At 44.8% G+C, this 21,287-nt stretch overlaps 1 protein-coding gene across 9 annotated transcripts in view; it reads left to right on the top strand.

Annotated features, from left to right (window-relative positions):
• The window catches only part of LOC110509866 (guanine nucleotide exchange factor VAV2), a 272,932-nt gene that overhangs the window by 224,983 nt on the left and 26,662 nt on the right, over positions 1–21,287 (top strand). For all 9 annotated transcript variants that reach the window (XM_090226820.1, XM_090226818.1, XM_090226817.1 and 6 more), the window contains exons 5-8: positions 13,422–13,527; positions 15,280–15,378; positions 16,527–16,595; positions 16,691–16,791. In XM_090226820.1, the coding sequence (XP_090082946.1) occupies positions 13,422–13,527; positions 15,280–15,378; positions 16,527–16,595; positions 16,691–16,791 (375 nt within the window). The remainder of the gene's footprint in view (positions 1–13,421; positions 13,528–15,279; positions 15,379–16,526; positions 16,596–16,690; positions 16,792–21,287) is intronic.

Below are 21,287 nucleotides of genomic sequence, written 5' to 3'. Positions count from 1 at the left end.
GTCCTCTTCTGGCTGTGCCGGGTGGAGATTATAACAAAACATGGTCAAGATGTTCAAATGTTCATAAATGACCAGCATGGTCGAATAATAATAAGGCAGAATAGTTGAAACTGGAGCAGCAGCATCACATGTAACCTATCCTCTGCGGCCCCACAAGATCCATAGACTGTATCCCTGGGACTGCACTGCCTGTGTGGGCTGGATGTCAATGTCAGTCAGGTGTGAGGTGTACAACACCCGTGCAGGCTGAGGGAGCCAATCTGATATCTGATATGGAACATATAGAGGTCAAATATAAAGGCAAATATAGGACATACACTGACTATACAAAACATTAGGAACTCTCTTTCCATGACATAGACTGACCAGGTGAATGCAGGTGAAAGTTATGATCCCTTATTGATGTCACCTGTTAAATCCACTTCAATTAGTGTAGATGAAGGGAATTAGACAGGTTAAAGAGGGATTTTTAAACATTGAGACAATTGAGACTTGGTTTGTGTGTGATGAAGGGTGAATGGGCGAGACAAAATATTTAAATGCCTTTCAACAGGGTATGGTTATAGGTGCCAGGCGCGCCAGTTTGAGTGTGTCAAGAATTGCAATGCTGCTGGGTTTCTCATACTCAACCTTTTGTTGTGCTTCCAATTGGTGCCAGCATGGGCCAGCATCCCTGTGGAATGCTTTCGACACCTTGTCGAGTCCATGCCCCGAAGAATTGAGGCCGTTCTGATGTCAATAGGGGGTGCAACTCAGTATTGGAAAGGTGTCCTTAACGTTTTGTACACTCAGTGTATACAAACTGAGAAAAGAAATCCAGAAAATCACATTGTAGGATTTTTTATGAATTTATTTGCAAATTATGGTGGAAAATAAGTATTTGGTCAATAACAATAGTTTATCTTCATACTTTGTCATTGCCAACAAAGGGTATATAACAGAGGTCAAATGTTTTCTGTAAGTCTTCACAAGGTTTTCACACACTGTTGCTGGTATTTTGGCCCATTCCTCCATGCAGATCTCCTCTAGAGCAGTGATGTTTTGGGGCTGTTACTGGGCAACACGGACTTTCAACTCCCTCCAAAGATTTTCTATGGGTTTGAGATCTGGAGACTGGCTACGCCACTCCAGGACCTTGAAATGCTTCTTACGAAGCCACTCCTTCGCTGCCCGGGCGGTGTGTTTGGGATCATTGTCATGCTGAAAGACCCAGCCACGTTTCATCTTCAATGCCCTTGCTGATGGAAGGAGGTTTTCACTCAAAATCTCACGATACATGGCACCATTCATTCTTTCCTTTACACGGATCAGTCATCCTGGTCCCTTTACAGAAAAACAGCCCCAAAGCATAATGTTTCCACCCCCATGCTTCACAGTAGGGTGGTGGTGCAACTCAGCATTCTTTGTCCTCCAAACACGACGAGTTGAGTTTTTACCAAAAAGTAAAATTTTGGTTTCATCTGACCATATGACATTCTCCCAATCTTCTTCTGGATCATCCAAATGCTCTCTAGCAAACTTCAGACGGGCCTGGACATGTACTGGCTTAAGCAGGGGGACACGTCTGGCACTGCAGGATTTGAGTCCCTGGCGGCATAGTGTGTTACTGATGGTAGGCTTTGTTACTTTGGTCCCAGCTCTCTGCAGGTCATTCACTAGGTCCCCCTGTGTGGTTCTGGGATTTTTGCTCACCGTTCTTGTGATCATTTTGACCCCACAGGGTGAGATCTTGCGTGGAGCCCCAGATCGAGGGAGATTATCAGTGGTCTTGTATGTCTTCCATTTCCTAATAACTGCTCCCACAGTTGATTTCTTCAAACCAAGCTGCTTACCTATTGCAGATTCAGTCTTCCCAGCCTGGTGCAGGTCTACAATTTTGTTTCTGGTGTCCTTTGACAGCTCTTTGGTCTTGGCCATAGTGGAGTTTGGAGTGTGACTGTTTTAGGTTGTGGACAGGTGTCTTTTATACTGATAACAAGTTCAAACAGGTGCCATTAATGCAGGTAACGAGTGGAGGACAGAGGAGCCTCTTAAAGAAGAAGTTACAGGTCTGTGAGAGCCAGAAATCTTGCTTGTTTGTAGGTGACCAAATACTTATTTTCCACCAATATACAGTATATATATATATATGTATGTATATGTATTTTTGACAAATATTGAACATGTATAAGCACCCACCCACCAGGTGGGTATGAAGTTAGTCCTGTTTTGTAGGAGATTTCCCCTGCTGATTACAGAAGGAGCCCATGAGGGTGGTGCTGTCTCCATGTGTTGCTCTTTGTCCAACTACTCATCCTTATCTTATCTCAAGTCAAGCCTGGACAATGTCACCTTGTCTGGGCTTCCCGTTCACGTCATCACTATCAACTTGACTGTATCCATCTGCTCATGACAGTGTGGTATTGTTGGGAAAAGCTGGGGAAAGCCAACCTACAAAAGAGCTTGAAGGAGAATACAGGTTCAGGGATTTTTCTGCCCTTTTTCGGCCCAAGCAGTTCGGGATGGAAAAACACTGAGTGTAAACAACTATAACCTGATATAAAGTATGTAGAAAATATATAGGTCTTAAATATTTTATAATATAAGCTTTGAGAACTAACGATGCTCGGCAGTCAGGGAGAATTGAACATTCCCAAAACAATGAATTTAGCAGTATTGATTTTGTTATGTTTATTATGTTTGAGCAAAATAACACAGCATGAACTATGTCAAAATGCTTATAGTTGCAGGAAATTCACTTTAAAACTGAAACATTTTCTCTCATCTCTATTGCAAAATGTGTAAAATTACAGGAAATTAGCTGTAAAACTGAAACATTTTCTCTCAATTCCCTGGAGAAATTTGTAGAATTGCATGAAATTGGTTTAAATATTCAAACATTTCTTTACACCACACTGCCAATATGGCAAGGGGATGCCTAGTCATTGCACAACTGAATGCATTCAACCGAAAAGTGTCTTCCGCACTTGACCCCACCCCTCTGAGTTAGAGAGCTGCGGGGGGCTGCCTGGGGCGGCAGGGTAGCCTAGTGGTTAGAGCGTTGGACTAGTTGTGAGTTCAAGGTTGTGAGTTCAAACCCCCGAGCTGACAAGGTACAAATCTGTCGTTCTGCCCCTGAACAGGCAGTTAACCCACTGTTCCCAGGCTGTCATTGAAAATAAGAATTTGTTCTTAACTGACTTGCCTGGTTAAATAAAGGTAAAATAAAAAAAATAAATAAAAAATAGACACAGCGCCCTGGAAGCAGTTGTTGTTGGGCTTAACTGCCTTGCAGAACAGCAGATTTTTCCACCTTGCCGGCTCAGGGATTCAAACAAGTGACCTTTCGGCCCAACACTTTCAACCACCGGGCTATCTAAAATGTTCTCTAAAATCCAGCCGCACCGACAGGCCGACCACACCCGTTACCACGCCCCCCCCCCCTGCCACGCCCACCACCTAAACCGCTTTTTGATGGAGAAAAGTGTCCTGGGGTTTGCTCTGTATAGAGAAAGTTGGCATCTACCAGCACAGAGAAGTTGGAACTGAAGTTGGAAGGATTGGAACACTGCCTTGAAATAGCCCTCGCAGATGCCTGCTCAATATTCTGACGGTCTCTGAGAGCTGATATAGTCACAGCTAACAAGATGGTCTGGCAGAAACCTCTCTAACTTTATTTTCCCAAAACGTTCTGACTGCATCAGAAAGAGAAGGGAAGCAAGATGTTTCCACCCAAACTAAATCTGTTTATTTATCCATTAGCTTACTAATGTGCTGGCCCCAGTCATGTCTCTGGCTATTTAAATCCACTTTTCTACAGTTGCACACACACACATTGGTCAGTAGTTGCATCCCTAGCCTGGTGGTGGAATTCAGAATGACCTTCCATTGGATTTGGTCTGCACACTCTGCAGAGACAGAAAGAGAGTGGAAGTTCGCATAAAGTTGACTTTTCGCTCAGCAGAGATGCAGCTCTCCAACACTGCACTCTCATGTGAAATGTGACTACTACTTCCATTGGATCTATTTCAAAATCTCTAATCTCTAATCTCAGGATCTTACAAGTCAAAGCCTGAAGGGACCCTTTACCAGGTGGTGGTCAGACTTTTGCCAAGCCGACATAGAGCAGCCTGGCTCTCTATAGCGCCCTGGTCAATGTCCAGACGTGTGATTTAATATGTAGCTTTATGGCCTGACACCACAAGACAGGATCATAACATTAAAACCTCATTCAACCTCACAACCTCACTCTCCGAGCCGAGATATCTGTATGATTACGTTGACAAATGTAATCACTGCAGTATGTTCGTTCTATTACTGGAAATCAGTAACCCAGAGGGCCTGGAGGGCCATATGTAGCCTTGGATGAAAGTCCCCTCCAGTGATTCCTCCCCTCTGGCCTCATAGTGAGAGCAGAAGAGCAGAGGCCACAAGGACCATTGCGTGCTAACACGCTGGACCTCTGAAACGGCACTGTGTAATCAGGCAGAGCATTTGCTCCCAATGCAGGATTCCTGAGGAGAGGAGCAGAGCAGGAAGCACACACTCTCATATCTCTTGTACAGACACTCTCATATCTCTTGTACAGACACTCTCATATCTCTTGTACAGACACTATCACATCTCTTGTACAGACACTATCATATCTCTTGTACAGACACTATCGCATCTCTTGTACAGACACTATCACATCTCTTGTACAGACCCTATCACATCTCTTGTACAGACACTATCATATCTCTTGTACAGACACTATCACATCTCTTGTACAGACACTATCACATCTCTTGTACAGACACTATCACATCTCTTGTACAGACACTATCACATCTCTTGTACAGACCATATCACATCTCTTGTACAGACACTCTCATATCTCTTGTACAGACACTATCACATCTCTTGTACAGACACTATCACATCTCTTGTACAGACACTCTCACATCTCTTGTACAGACACTATCACATCTCTTGTACAGACACTATCATATCTCTTGTACAGACACTATCACAGCTCTTGTACAGACACTATCACATCTATCACCCCCCCCCAGGAGCTAGTTCCTCTTGTTCCTCCTTACAACATCCCGTACAGTTCATAGACAGATCACTGCACTAACCATCATTCAGCTAATGCCTGTCTTTAGGGTTCTGGGCAAGAATGGGATTTCTTCTGAAATATCTCCCATTCCCTCGACATTCCCTCGACACGTATAGTGTCTCTGTGGGGTCATGAGTGCCTTCAGAACAGAATGCACTCTGGGATGGGTAGCTCAGACATGGCAGTAGTGTGCTGTCCCAGAATTCCTCTCTGTATGCTGTCACATCCTCCTAATGATGGAACAGGAAACATCACTGAGAGTGACACCACATCACCTCAATTAAAAGTTCAAACCAGTCCCACACAAGGAGAAGGACCATCGTGAATATTAGATTGAGGTAGTCACGTTCTTTCTTTTTCTTCTCTCTTTATACTCTGTTTTCTCTTCAGCCAGCCACAAAGGTAACACGTTACCGTTAGGTGGGAAATGAGGGAAGTCAGAGGTAACCAAGCCCACAATACATCACATGAGATTACATTTTTGTCATATGCTATTAATTCCAGAGTATAGGAAAGACGTCTTTGTTTGCTATTAACCTTTTCAGAGCAACAAGGTAACAATTCACTCTCACCTTGGAATACAAAATAGAACTGTTTGATAGCAATATTAACTCTCACAATCCTGACAATATAACTAGATGTTGGGAGTGTGAAAAAGAGTTCTACTGTGGTGGTATGGTAATATGAAAAAGACTGTTCTATTGTGGTAGTATGGTAATATGAAAAAGACTGTTCTACTGTGGTAGTATGGTAATATGGAAAAGACTGTTCTATTGTGGTAGTATGGTAATATGGAAAAGACTGTTCTACTGTGGTGGTATGGTAATATGAAAAAGACTGTTCTATTGTGGTAGTATGGTAATATGGAAAAGACTGTTCTATTGTGGTAGTATGGTAATATGAAAAAGACTGTTCTACTGTGGTAGTATGGTAATATGGAAAAGACTGTTCTATTGTGGTAGTATGGTAATATGGAAAAGACTGTTCTACTGTGGTAGTATGGTAATATGGAAAAGACTGTTCTATTGTGGTAGTATGGTAATATGAAAAAGACTGTTCTACTGTGGTAGTATGGTAATATGGAAAAGACTGTTCTATTGTGGTAGTATGGTAATATGGAAAAGACTGTTCTACTGTGGTAGTATGGTAATATGGAAAAGACTGTTCTACTGTGGTGGTATGGTAATATGGAAAAGACTGTTCTATTGTGGTAGTATGGTAATATGAAAAAGACTGTTCTACTGTGGTAGTATGGTAATATGGAAAAGACTGTTCTACTGTGGTAGTATGGTAATATGGAAAAGACTGTTCTATTGTGGTAGTATGGTAATATGGAAAAGACTGTTCTACTGTGGTAGTATGGTAATATGGAAAAGACTGTTCTACTGTGGTAGTATGGTAATATGGAAAAGACTGTTCTATTGTGGTAGTATGGTAATATGGAAAAGACTGTTCTACTGTGGTAGTATGGTAATATGAAAAAGACTGTTCTACTGTGGTAGTATGGTAATATGGAAAAGACTGTTCTATTGTGGTAGTATGGTAATATGGAAAAGACTGTTCTACTGTGGTGGTATGGTAATATGAAAAACACTGTTCTACTGTGGTAGTATGGTAATATGGAAAAGACTGTTCTATTGTGGTAGTATGGTAATATGGAAAAGACTGTTCTACTGTGGTAGTATGGTAATATGAAAAACACTTTTCTACTGTGGTGGTATGGTAATATGAAAAAGACTGTTCTACTGTGGTAGTATGGTAATATGGAAAAGACTGTTCTACTGTGGTAGTATGGTAATATGAAAAACACTTTTCTACTGTCGTAGTATGGTAATATGAAAAACACTTTTCTACTGTGGTGGTATGGTAATATGAAAAAGACTGTTCTATTGTGGTAGTATGGTAATATGGAAAAGACTGTTCTACTGTGGTAGTATGATAATATGAAAAACACTTTTCTACTGTGGTGGTATGGTAATATGAAAAAGACTGTTCTACTGTGGTAGTATGGTAATATGGAAAAGACTGTTCTATTGTGGTAGTATGGTAATATGAAAAAGACTGTTCTACTGTGGTAGTATGGTAATATGGAAAATAGATTTATACTGTGGTAGTATGGTAATATGAAAAATAGTTAGCTCTACTGTGGTGGTATGGTAATATGAAAAAGAGTTAGTTCTACTGTGGTAATATGGTAATATGGAAAATACTGTTCTACTGTGATAGTATGGTAATATGAAAAATACTGTTCTACTGTGGTAATATGAAAAAGGCTGTTCTACTGTGGTAATATGAAAAAGACTGTTCTACTGTGGTATGGTGATATGGAAAATACATTTCTACTGTAAATATATTTATACTGTGGTGGTATGGTCATATGGAAAATATATTTATACTGTGGTGGTATGGTCATATGGAAAATATATTTATACTGTGGTGGTATGGTCATGTGGAAAATATATTTATACTGTGGTGGTATGGTAATATGGAAAATATATTTATACTGTGGTGGTATGGTCATATGGAAAATACATTTCTACTGTGGTGGTATGGTCATATGGAAAATATATTTATACTGTGGTGGTATGGTCATATGGAAAATATATTTATACTGTGGTGGTATGGTCATATGGAAAATATATTTATACTGTGGTGGTATGGTCATGTGGAAAATATATTTATACTGTGGTGGTATGGTCATGTGGAAAATATATTTATACTGTGGTGGTATGGTCATATGGAAAATATATTTATACTGTGGTGGTATGGTAATATGGAAAATATATTTATACTGTGGTGGTATGGTCATATGGAAAATATATTTATACTGTGGTGGTATGGTCATGTGAAAAATATATTTATACTGTGGTGGTATGGTCATATGGAAAATATATTTATACTGTGGTGGTATGGTCATGTGGAAAATATATTTATACTGTGGTGGTATGGTCATATGGAAAATATATTTATACTGTGGTGGTATGGTCATATGAAAAAGACTGTTCTACTGTGGTAATATGGTGATATGGAAACGCTCCAAACTGAGTGACCTATACATGTCACAAGAATGAACATGAGAAGATTGAAACATTGATTACAACTTTTCTAGGGGCAAAGGATGTCATTGAGTTGTAAGCGGCAGTGCACATTTAGTGATGTACAGTAAGAGGGGGAGGAGTTCTAGGGATGTACAGTAAGAGGGGCAGGAGTTCTAGAGATGTACAGTAAGAGGGGGAGGAGTTCTAGGGATGTACAGTAAGAGGGGGAGGAGTTATAGGGATGTTCAATAAGAGGGGGAGGAGTTCTAGAAGAGAGTGCCTGGAGGTCACACTGCACCACAGTCTCAGCCAGCCTGTATACACACACACACACACACACACACACACACACACACACACACACACACACACACACACACACACACACACACACACACACACACACACACACACACACACACACACAGTCAGAGCATGTGCAATGCTGGCATCTCTACCAATTAATGGTAATTCAGTCAGTATGGTCCAAAACCAATAGAAACTGTCTCCCCACTTTCCATTATCCTCCAGGTCACAGAGTAACATGTCTGGGTGTTATTATATATACAGTATAGTAGGTAGACAACTCCAGAAATGTTTGTGGAACTAATGAGTTTCAATGGAAAAACATATATTCATGAGACCACTGCCTTTTATTCCCTCTGTTATGCTGTATTTAACAGTCAAACTAACCACATTCCTACAATGCCTGGAGCAGGCGTGCAATTCACTTTGCTTTGTGTTATCTTTTGTCCTCAGAAAATGGCTGAAGGGAATAAACAGCTTTGAGCCTTTCAGGATTTCCGTGTTTCCTGGAGGCGAGAATTGGCATAGAATGGTGTTTTGATGTTCGACAGAGGCTTCAGAGATGTGGCTAAAACAGAGAGAGAGAGGGAGCGAAAGTGAGGGGGAGGGTGGTTTGAGAGAGCTCTCTGTGGTGGTCTAAGGTGAGCCGTCTGCCTGTGCTGGTGGAACCCGTCATGGCCATGAAACCATAGAACCAGCACAGCATATAGCTAGCTGTGTGTTCCTGATTGTTCCCGTCTGAGGGAGAAGTGGTTTAGTCATGGGAAGGGAAGGACACCTTGTGTGGTTGTCAGGCTGGTTTAAGATGGTCGAGGCTGAGACGAGACTGTGTGTGCCCCAGAGGACGATGGCTGAGTGTGGGCTGATGGATGCCACTGATGCTGTCACTGGGGTGAGGAGGCACACGTGGAACCGGGTGCCTCCTCGCCGGGTGCTGATTTGATCTCGTCTCCATTCTTGAATGTTCGCTGAAGCTTCTAGGGAGGTCACTGGGTCCCTTCTGTTTCACACTTACATAAACACACACACACACACACACACACACACACACACACACGGGTCCTTTGTAGCTCAGTTGGTAGAGCATGTCGCTTGTAACGCCAGTGTAATGAGTTTGATTCCTGGAACCACACATATGTAAAATGCATGAATGCCCACAACTCTCCCCTCGTAGGTAATGCCCACAACCCCCCCCCACCCCCCCCATAGTTAATGCCCACAACTCCCCCCGTAGTTAATGCCCACAACTCCCCCTCCCCCATAGTTAATGAACACCCCCCCCCCCATAGTTAATGAACGCAACCTCCCCCCCATAGTTAATGAACACAACTCCCCCCATAGTTAATGCACACAACTCCCCCCCCCCCCATAGTTAATGCACACAACTCCCCCCCATAGTTAATGCACACAACTCCCCCCCCTTGGTAATGCACACAACTCCCCCCATAGTTAATGCACACAACTCCCCCCTATAGTTAATGCACACAACTCCCCCCCCATAGTTAATGCACACAACTCCCCCCTATAGTTAATGAACACAACCCCCCCATAGTTAAAGCACACCCCCCCATAGTTAATGAACACAACCCCCCCATAGTTAATGCACACAACCCCCCGCCCCGCATAGTTAATGAACACAACCCCCCCCATAGTTAATGAACACAACCCCCCCATAGTTAATGCACACAACCCCCCGCCCCGAAATAGTTAATGAACACAACCCCCCCATAGTTAGTGAACACAACTCCCCCCATAGTTAATGAACACATCTCCCCCCATAGTTAGTGAACACAACTCCCCCCATAGTTAGTGAACACAACTCACCCCCATAGTTAATGCACACATCTCACCCCCCATAGTTAGTGAACACAACTCCCCCCATAGTTAGTGAAGTCAAGTCCCCCCATAGTTAGTGAACACAACTCCCCCCATAGTTAGTGAACACAACTCCCCCCATAGTTAGTGAACACAACTCCCCCCCATAGTTAATGCACACATCTCACCCCCCATAGTTAATGAACACAACTCCCCCCATAGATAATGCACACATCTCACCCCCCCATAGTTAATGAACACATCTCTCCCCCCATAGTTAATGCACACATCTCACCCCCCCCATAGTTAGTGAACACAACTCCCCCCCATAGTTAATGAACACAACCCCCCCATAGTTAATGCACACATCCCCCCCCCCCCCATAGTTAATGAACACAACTCCCCACCATAGTAAATGCACACATCTCACCCCCCATAGTCAATGAACACAACTCCCCCCATAGTTAGTGAACACAACTCCCCCCCATAGTTAGTGAACACAACTCCCCCCATAGTTAGTGAACACAACTCCCCCCCATAGTTAGTGAACACAACTCCCCCCATAGTTAATGCACACATCTCACCCCCCATAGTTAATGAACACAACTCCCCCATAGATAATGCACACATCTCACCCCCCATAGTTAATAAACACAACTCCCCCCATAGTTAATGCACACAACTCCCCCCTATAGTTAATGCACACAACTCCCCCCCATAGTTAATGCACACAACTCCCCCCTATAGTTAATGAACACAACCCCCCCATAGTTAAAGCACACCCCCCCATAGTTAATGAACACAACCCCCCCATAGTTCATGCACACAACCCCCCGCCCCGCATAGTTAATGAACACAACCCCCCCATAGTTAATGCACACAACCCCCCGCCCCGCATAGTTAATGAACACAACCCCCCCATAGTTAGTGAACACAACTCCCCCCATAGTTAATGAACACAACTCCCCCCATAGTTAGTGAACACAACTCCCCCCATAGTTAGTGAACACAACTCCCCCCCATAGTTAATGCACACATCTCACCCCCCATAGTTAGTGAACACAACTCCCCCCATAGTTAGTGAAGTCAAGTCCCCCCATAGATAGTGAACACAACTCCCCCCATAGTTAGTGAACACAACCCCCCCCATAGTTAGTGAACACAACTCCCCCCCCATAGTTAATGCACACATCTCACCCCCCATAGTTAATAAACACAACTCCCCCCATAGTTAATGCACACAACTCCCCCCCATAGTTAATGCACACAACTCACCCCCCATAGTTAATAAACACAACTCCCCCCTATAGTTAATGAACACAACCCCCCCCATAGTTAATGAACACTACCCCCCGCCCCGCATAGTTAATGAACACAACCCCCCCATAGTTAATGCACACAACCCCCGCCCCGCATAGTTAAGGAACACAACCCCCCCATAGTTAGTGAACACAACTCCCCCCATAGTTAATGAACACAACTCCCCCCATAGTTAGTGAACACAACTCCCCCCATAGTTAGTGAACACAACTCCCCCCCATAGTTAATGCACACATCTCACCCCCCATAGTTAGTGAACACAACTCCCCCCATAGTTAGTGAAGTCAAGTCCCCCCATAGATAGTGAACACAACTCCCCCCATAGTTAGTGAACACAACTCCCCCCCACAGTTAGTGAACACAACTCCCCCCCATAGTTAATGCACACATCTCACCCCCCATAGTTAATGAACACAACTCCCCTTATAGTTAATGAACACAACTCCCCCATAGATAATGCACACATCTCACCCCCCCATAGTTAATGAACACAACTCCCCCCATAGTTAATGAACACAACTCCCCCCATAGATAATGCACACATCTCACCCCCCCATAGTTAATGAACACAACTCCCCCCATAGTTAATGCACACATCTCACCCCCCCATAGTTAGTGAACACAACTCCCCCCTTAGTTAGTGAACACAACCCCCCCCATAGTTAATGCACACATCTCACCCCCGCATAGTTAATGAACACAACTCCCCACCATAGTTAATGCACACATCTCACCCCCCATAGTTAATGAACACAACTCCCCACCATAGTTAATGCACACATCTCACCCCCCATAGTTAATGAACACAACTCCCCCCATAGTTAATGCACACATCTCACCCCCCATAGTTAGTGAAGTCAACTCCCCCCATAGTTAGTGAACACAACTCCCCCCCATAGTTAGTGAACACAACTCCCCCCCATAGTTAATGCACACATCTCACCCCCCATAGTTAATGAACACAACTCCCCCCATAGATAATGCACACATCTCACCCCCCATAGTTAATAAACACAACTCCCCCCATAGATAATGCACACATCGCACCCCCCATAGTTAATGAACACAACTCCCCCCATATTTAGTGAACATAACTCCCCCCCATAGTTAGTGAACACATCTCACCCCCCCATAGTTAATGAACACATCTCACCCCCCCATGGTTAATGAACACATCTCCCCCCCATAGTTAATGAACACATCTCCCCCCCATAGTTAAAAAACACATCTCCCCCATAGTTAGTGAACACAACTCCCCCCCATAGTTAGTGAACACATCTCACCCCCCCCATAGTTAGTGAACACATCTCACCCCCCCATAGTTAATGCACACATCTCACCCCCCCATGGTTAATGAACACATCTCCCCCCCATAGTTAATGAACACATCTCCCCCCATAGTTAATGAACACATCTCCCCCATAGTTAATGAACACAACTCCCCCCATAGTTAATGCACAGAAATGCTTTTCAACTCATGCTTTTCTGTTGTTGGCCATGATCTGTACTGTTTCAGCCCTTAATGGGATCTCAGCTCATTGTTATCTACTGGGCCAACCCTCAACCTCTGATAGTAAGAGGCTTGGTACGGTAGAGAGGCATGTTTGTGGAGTAGTTGTGAGAGTCCTCAGTGTGAAGTGTGGTTGAAACAGACATAGACCACCACTGTGGCCTGACTGCCTGACTCCTCAACACTGCTGATGATGGCTAATGGGAACCAACAGTTACTTTAGCACTCAACTAAGTGTCAAGTGCCAAATCTGATTTCAATGTTGTGGTTAACCTTCAGTGTTAAGTGCCTACCCTTTCAAAGGAAATTGCAATTGGATAACTGACTGTGTGTGTGTGTGTGTGTTCCCCAGTGAGCATGACGTGGGGGAGGATGACATCTACGACTGTGTTCCCTGTGAGGATGATGGAGATGACATCTACGAGGACATCATCAAGGTGGAAGTACGACAACCCATGGTGAGAGCTTTGTGTTGGCTTGTGTTTATGTCATTCTCTGCGTGTCTCTTTATCCGTGTGCATGGGTGTGTCTGTCTCTGTGTGTGTGTGACCTCTCTGACCTATGATGCTATCTATCTGTCGGTGTGTGTTCTGCCCTGCTCATCTGCTGTGTTTTCCCTTCCTGACGCTGCAGATCAGATACATGCAGGTAAGTGCCCTGACTCACCGATCTGTCATCCGGCTCTATTCAACAGTCTGTCTGAGACGGACGTGTCCCACAACCCCCTTCCCCTCAGATCAATGACCTACAGCACAGCACATGTCAAGGGAAACCCTATCTGCCCCTATGTGTGTGTGACTCAGTGTGACGTCAACATATCACCGTCAACAACATGACAGTCTCTCTGTATGACATCATCAAAAGCCGCCACATGCCAGATCAAAACCCCGATACAGACTCTCAATAAAACGCTGCTGTCATCAGTTCCTATGGCAGCGTTGTAGCGATGATCCCTGGTTGGGTGTTTGTTTTCTATTACCCAGCTGGATCTGGGCCTGGGAGTCTCTAATTGGCTGTGGTTTGACTTGATTATCCCCCTATTGTATTATCAGAACTGCTCATTAACATTCAGCCCGGTTCCAGATGACACAATAGAATGAATACTCCTCTCAACACAACAACCAAGACTGTTGACAGACAATTGAGACGGAGATGATGTCACAGATTTTTGCACGTATTGTTATTCACAGATATTTTTTATTTATATATATTTTTCAACTGTCTCTCAGTTTTTCATTGCGTTTCACTGATTCACTGATCTGATACTGTTAGGCTAGCCAGCCTCCCACTCCTCTCCCCGCCACCCCCCAGCCGTAGGCCTCATGAGATGCCCCCCCCCCCCCCCCCCCCCCAACCATAGGCCCTATGAGTAATGCTCTGTGTTCCTCTGTTTGTTTTCCCTGTCCTCATTCTCCTCCTTTCCTTAATGGCGGGCCTGTTTGCGTGGCTAAATAAGTCTGGATGTGGCGGGCGGCTGCATTTGCCTTGGCCGTTCCACGCTCCCCGGCTTGTCTCTGCTCTCCTCTGCTCTGTGGCTGGCCCCAGATGTTCCCCTGATACAGAGCTACATACACAGATGTTCATTAGCACTTGGCCATGAGCAAGCCAGCCAGCCAGCAGTCAACTCATACAAAGCCCCGGGTCCAGTGTTTATGTCACCGCTTTCCCACAACACGGACAATCGGCTCGCGTTTCACAACCTGGTCCCAGCAATTACAGTTCATCAGAAGTATCATATTCTATTGGATCATGTAGGAGTGCAGTGAGGAGGGAGAATTGGGATCATTTCATTAAAAATGCCCATCAAATTCCCATTGAGGGGTTTGGATGCAGTCCTGCGGGGCCTCTGGGGGTGGCGGGCTCTGTTCTGTTTACAGTCACAACTCCCTATTGGCAGCTGAAACTCAAAGGGGAAATACATTGCGTCCTTCGTGTGTCCGTGTTACCTCATTAATTCGGCAGATGTTGAAGTCCATTTGGATGATGAGTATTGTACATTGTATATAATGGTAAACAGTGTATACAGGATGTGTACAGTACAATATGATTTGTAATAAAGACCTTGTCAGAGCATGACTAAATAGCAGCCCCATGCATTTGAGACCCATCATTAGACAATTAGCCACATGAATTACATTGTCAGTGACGTGTCATACAATGACAAAATGACAGCCCAGCATCAGTTCTCCTGCCGTTAATTACCTCCACAGAAAATGGGCATGACAGAAGACGACAAGAGAAACTGCTGCTTAGTGGAGATCCAGGAGACTGAGGCCAAGTACTACAAGACGCTGGAGGACATTGAGAAGGTGGGTGAGGGACGAAGGTGGGGAGAAGTTGTGTGTGTGTGCGGTGGGTGGGTGGCTATCAGTGTTGGTTGTAGCTTTCTGCTAGAGTAGGTATGTTTTGTCACGTCTCCTGTGTCAAACACACAGACGGTGTGGAAATGTCAGCTATTGGCAGGTTCATTGGAGAGAACAAATGTCAGTGGAGCAGGTCGATGGGCTTATTATTGGCACTGTCCCATGGGAAGAGACCGATCCCTAGGGCTCTATGGATATACACTCGTGCCCACACACAAACACACACACACACACAGTTCTCCCAAGGTTGTAAATGATGTTTAGATCAGCGGATAAACAGCAGCTTCTCCATGATGAGAAATATATTCTTGTCAATAATATCCACTGGTTCCATTAGACTAAAGGTGTGTTTGTGTTTGCTGAGCCAATTATACTAGAATCACCTTGTTATAATCAGAGGACTTGTTTGGGCTTGATTGAGCTGGGCTTAATAAAGCTGTCGTCTCTTCATTGCATTTTAATAGATCTATTTGTTATCATTAAGATGATGTAATGTGACAAGCATACAATGACGTTAGTCAAACAACAGGGAAAGTGTGCCCCAGTAGACATCGGTTTAGCAAACACCGTCAGCGCTCGACTTTCACAGCATGTCATGGGCACTCTCAACGGACGGCTCGCATGTGTGTCTAAGAGAGGGATTTGGCTGGCAACACCGAGAAGTACCACGTTCTGGCGAAGCCTGTTTTGAGACTTGTTTTCCTTGGTGCCTAGCGCATGCCATTGAATTGAACCAGTGTTTTAGTCACACCTTTACACTACCACCGATGTATCGACAATACCAACGGCTTGAGTCAAGCACAGTTCTACTGTACAGATGTAGGATCTTAATTTGACCGATATTATCACCGTAAAATAATTGAACGTTTAGTCCATAATGTTGATTGTGGTTGATTGTGGTGGTTGGGCTATTAGCTGGCCGAAAGTAGGCTACATGAAAAGTGCAATACGGTTTGTGTAACCGTGTGTTAGAGTGCATTTTCCAGTTTATTTATGTAAATCATAAAGATAATCAGGAAAATTCTCAGCAATAACTGCGTGGTCAAATGACCTGTGTATTTTAATTTCACTACTGCTGTTTTGGTATTGTACAGAATTATATGATTCCCCTGAAGCAAGTTCTAAGTCCACAAGACATGGGGGCCATCTTTGTAAATCTGGAGGTGAGTACACGCTGGTGATGATGAGAGTGATCCTTGTGTCAGTGTTGATGGTAGAGGTTTTGTTAACAAGTGTGGTTGTCCTGTACCCCATACAGGATGTGATTAAGGTCCACTTTGCTCTGCTGAGGGCCATCGACCTCAACATGGTGAGCGGAGGCAACGGTCTGGGGAAGATCTTCATAGACTTCAAGGAAAGGTTAGTAACCTCAAGGAGGTTTGTGTGTGTGTGTGTGTGTGTGTGATCAGTATTCCCTGTGCTGCCCTACATGCAGTTGGATTTAGATGCACGATTTCCTGATAAGCCCGGCTAAATGGGGTTAGTTTCAACGGAATAAGTCAATTCATTTCAAATGCATGTAACAAATAGCTGACTGGGTCTGTAACACTATATAAAAACACTATATAAAGAAAATAACCTAGTTAGGAGGAGAGGAGCCTCTACATGTACTGCGTTCTGTGTAGGGTGTATATACTGTTGACATGGATTCCTGTCTTCTACTATGTTCATGAAACACAGTGGCAGTCGGAGCTCTAGAACAGTCCAGCTGCAGTACAGTACTGTGGATGATGATTTGCATGCAAATGGTGGAGTGCTGTTGTGATTCCCGCTGCGCTGCTCACTAGGTAATTGTAATAATGGCTCTGGTAATGACGGGATGTAGCCATGACAGCCCTCCAGGAATGTTAGTCCTGATCCAGACTTATTCTGGGACATTCACATGGAGCTGAGCCAAACCGCGGAAAGTATATATATATATGTGTGTGTGTGTGTGTGTTTGTGTTTGTGTTTGTGTGTGTGTGTGTGTGTGTGTGTGTGTGTGTGTGTGTGTGTGTGTGTGTGTGTGTGTGTGTGTGTGTGTGTGTGTGTGTCTGTGTCTGTGTGTGCCTGTGCGTGTGTGCCTGTGTATGAGCATGTTTGTGTGTACACTGTGGATGGTGATCTGATTGCAGTAAACACCTGGTAAGGGCGATGTACTGTATGCTTGCCGCCGTCCTCCCATCCCAAACAGAGAGCAATGGATTTGTATAGTTTCAGTTTGTCAGATTGTGTAGGTAATTATCTCATTGCACGGCTGTTCGGGGAGCTTGGAGAGCTGCATCACAACAGAGCTAGCGTGACGGCAACGACACTCTCTATCCCAATCACACCTCGCTCCCTCACTACCTCCCCAAGCACAAACTCCTCCCCATCTTGCTGACACTGCTGATCTGATTGAGCTGTCCGTAGAGCTCAACTCTCTCACGCTATGCTAAACCAGGCCTGTGATGTGGGCTCTTCACTAGTACAATACTGAAATACTACACTTTTAGCTCACTACACAGCTCCTAGTTATGGCCCACGGTCAAATTATGGGCCACCGCTTGGTCTGCCAGCTGATGCTACTTAAGGCCAGGCTTCCATATGACTATGCTGTGTAGGATTAGAGTTGTGACTTGTAGAAGGTTGAACTTCCTACACAGCATAGTAATGTGGAAGCCTGGCCTTAAGTAGCATCAGCTGGCAGACCAAGCGGTGTCCCATAATTTGACCGTGGGCCATAACTAGGAGCTGATGCTGTTTAGCAACAGGCTAAACAGCTCTTTCCTCCGGCCCTCCCATCACCAGAGCATTGAAAGATGTCAACGATAGGGAATGTTAATATTTACCTTCTGTGACAATCTATTGAATGTGGAACAGGAGGGTATTTTGGGTAAATTATTCATTTGATTTGTGCTGTGCTGAGCCGTGCATCAGCTGCCTTTGGTATTCAGGAGATGATTGACAGACAAACTCCTGTCGTTTCACTATGAGTGGCTGGCTCTCTACCCGGTAACACAGCCTGGAGAACCGGGGATTTGGCACCACTCAGATGGATCCATTCTCATAAAAGCCCCTTGTCGATTGGTTCTAAGGGCCCAGCTTCGTTTAATTAATGTTGTTATCTCCGCTTCTAAGTCCCAGTGACCTTTGCAACAATAGGCCAGATTTGTCCTTTCTCTTTGAGAAATGAATGAAAAGCTTTTCAAGTTGTCATTGCTGCGCCCAGTGAATGATGAAAATGTCAATGTTCTCCACAGCACTGCAGCTAATATAAGCTTTTCTAAAAGGTGCTAAGGCTTGGTGACAGGCTTAATGTTCTGTTTAGAGGAAGGCTCCCAATGTTGGCTTCCCATACCTTACATTGGTGGCTTGCCACTTTTCCCAAACCCCAAACTCATTTCCGGAGTAATCCGCACCCCTGATAACACTGTAATATGTACTTAGAGGCAAACAGAGAAGTGTTTCACCAGAGGGCGCCGCCAGCCTTCCCCTCCATTTGCTGTGTGCTGGATTTGTTCAGCGGAGGTGAGGAGGTCCCAATGCTTTGTGTCAGACAATATTATTACCTCTCTCTGCAGCCTGTCACTTCTGATTTGCCGTGAGATTTCCTCGCCAGCCTGACACTGTATCCCAATGCCACTGCAGACTCCCTACAGAGGCAGGGGAGAGCAGTAACTCCAAATTGTATTTTCTCTGAAATAAAGTGCACGACGACGTTCCCATAATGAGAGACTGTGTAGCTGCAGCAGGGGCGATATTACTGACCGGAAGGGAGAGAGGAGGAATTTAAAGAGGGCACTTACACTGCACGGACTGAGGAACATCTCCCTCTCTCCCACGGGAGACCTCAGTCTAAAGCGACTGTGGCGTTGAGGGGTTGTTTCCACAACAAGCTGTTTTTACCGCCTTCACTCCCTCTCTCTTGTCCCTCTCTAGTACTTTAGGCAGTTGGAACTGTACCTAACTATGGCCATATGAATACAACTCTAGACTGTTTGGTTCTTGCCGTTGTCATATCGCAGTAGGACATTAAGTCTAGGACACGTCTTGACAGGCGCTGCTACCCCCGAGACTGGCAGGCAACAGAAGCGGCAGAGGCCAAGTGAATCGGGACTTTGTCCGCTTCACTTCAACACCTTTTCCCCATGACAGGTCAAGCTCTTTGAGGGCCTGGCAGAAGCCGTCGTGGAGACAAAGTGCTGCTTGAACACCATAGAGAGCTCATTCCCTTTGGAGCCTTGGTCCATGCTGTCGACGGTCTAAAATAGAATCAGCATCATCCAGTCTGTATGGCCATTAGAACATTGTTTGGTTAACAGAACCCTCATTACATTCGTTTCCGTCCAATTATGCGTTAGTTTATATGAGAGAGATGTAAATGAAGGGAATGTGTCCATGAGCAGTCGTCTGTACAGTCCATGGTGTTTCTGTGGTGTTGAGGTTTACTTCATACAGTGGTGGTTGATATTTTTTTAACAGTCGACAGCTGTGAGTTATCCTTACCACTCCTGGATCAGTTTCTCTACTCATGACGTTTTAGGGTTAGCTTAAGAGTAGAATTGCACAGATTCATATGCTTGTGCAATTCACCTATGAGAGAGAGAGAGTCACTCACTCACTCACAGAGCAAAGGAATGAAACATAGAACTGTAAAGGGGAAGAGAAAAGAGAAGTAGTACCTGTTGGTTTCTAAGGGAGCTTAACTACACATGTCTCCCAGTGAGATGTGTCCAGACATCAGAAGAGGCTGTGCCTGTCAGTGTCTCAGGGGCTAATTATGTCTCTGTGTGTACATGGCTTTGTGCGTGTGTGTGCAGTCATCTGTGTGTGTGCAAACAGTATGTTTGTGTGAGTGTGTGTAATCATCCCCTTTATTCCACTGCCTGTCTCTGGGAGAACAAAGACAGTGACTCTCCTTTAGAGCTGGAGCAACAAGAAAGCCTGTTATTAGAGGGGTCTGTGAGTATTAGCATTAGCACTGTGACATGTCCTCTCTGCTGTGTCATTGTCAGAGCAGGCCCTGTGTCCCATGTTGAGGTCTGTCACTGAGCAGGGGACAAATATCTCTGTTAGGATGGCCTATGTTCGCCACCTCTCCTGCCTGGTTTTGGAGTGTTTTTAGTGGTGGTGGAGGAGCTCCAGAAAGTGGGCCCTCAGGCACAGAGGAACTGTCCCAGACACACTACACAGGCTACAGGAAACCCTACTGTGAACGCTGCCTAACCCCCGACCAGCTGAGCTCTTCCTCTCTTGTGCAGGTTCTTCATCTGTCTCCTGTTTTCTCTCTGTATCTTTCTCCCTCGCCCCCCTGCTTTTTGTCTCTCTTTATAGCTGTCTGTCTGTCTGTCTGTCTGTCTGTCTGTCTGTCTGTCTGTCTGTCTGTCTGTCTGTCTGTCTGTCTGTCTTCTTATATTCAAAAGGATTCAAAACCTTGTGTCTAATGTACCCGTAATCCATTGTTTCACACTCTCATCACAATATCACTTTCCCCACCAGTCCCTCTACCTTCACGCTCCTGAAATGGCCTTGTAAATTAAGACCTTCATGTTCAATTAGGTCTCTGACACATGGGTGTGGCTGACACCTGTCCCCGGACCCTCAGGATGCTGAATCTAACTGCCTCTGCCTGGCTGCTGTCTCATTATTGACCAAGGCCCCCATTAATCTTCATCAGAGGAGAGGAGCTGTTTCCCTGGATGTGGATCAGGCCCTAATCATGCCCTTGTTAGCCCCAGGCCTCGCTGTCTCTGACCCAGGCCCAGGCAGGGAGCCTCACAGTGGGTGGCCATAGCTACGTTGCTTGGCCTGAGTTCCAACCATCCAGTCATTACTGGGGTTTAGGGATGGAGAGAGCCGGCCAGATAGTCAGACACTGGATGACTCATCCCTAC

The sequence above is a fragment of the Oncorhynchus mykiss genome, chromosome 29, assembly GCF_057628025.1.
Source record: "Oncorhynchus mykiss isolate SJ-2025 chromosome 29, ASM5762802v1, whole genome shotgun sequence".
Taxonomy (NCBI): Eukaryota; Metazoa; Chordata; class Actinopteri; order Salmoniformes; family Salmonidae; genus Oncorhynchus; species Oncorhynchus mykiss.
The sequence above is the reverse complement of the archived record's forward strand: the minus strand, read 5'-3'. Positions and strand labels throughout refer to the sequence as shown.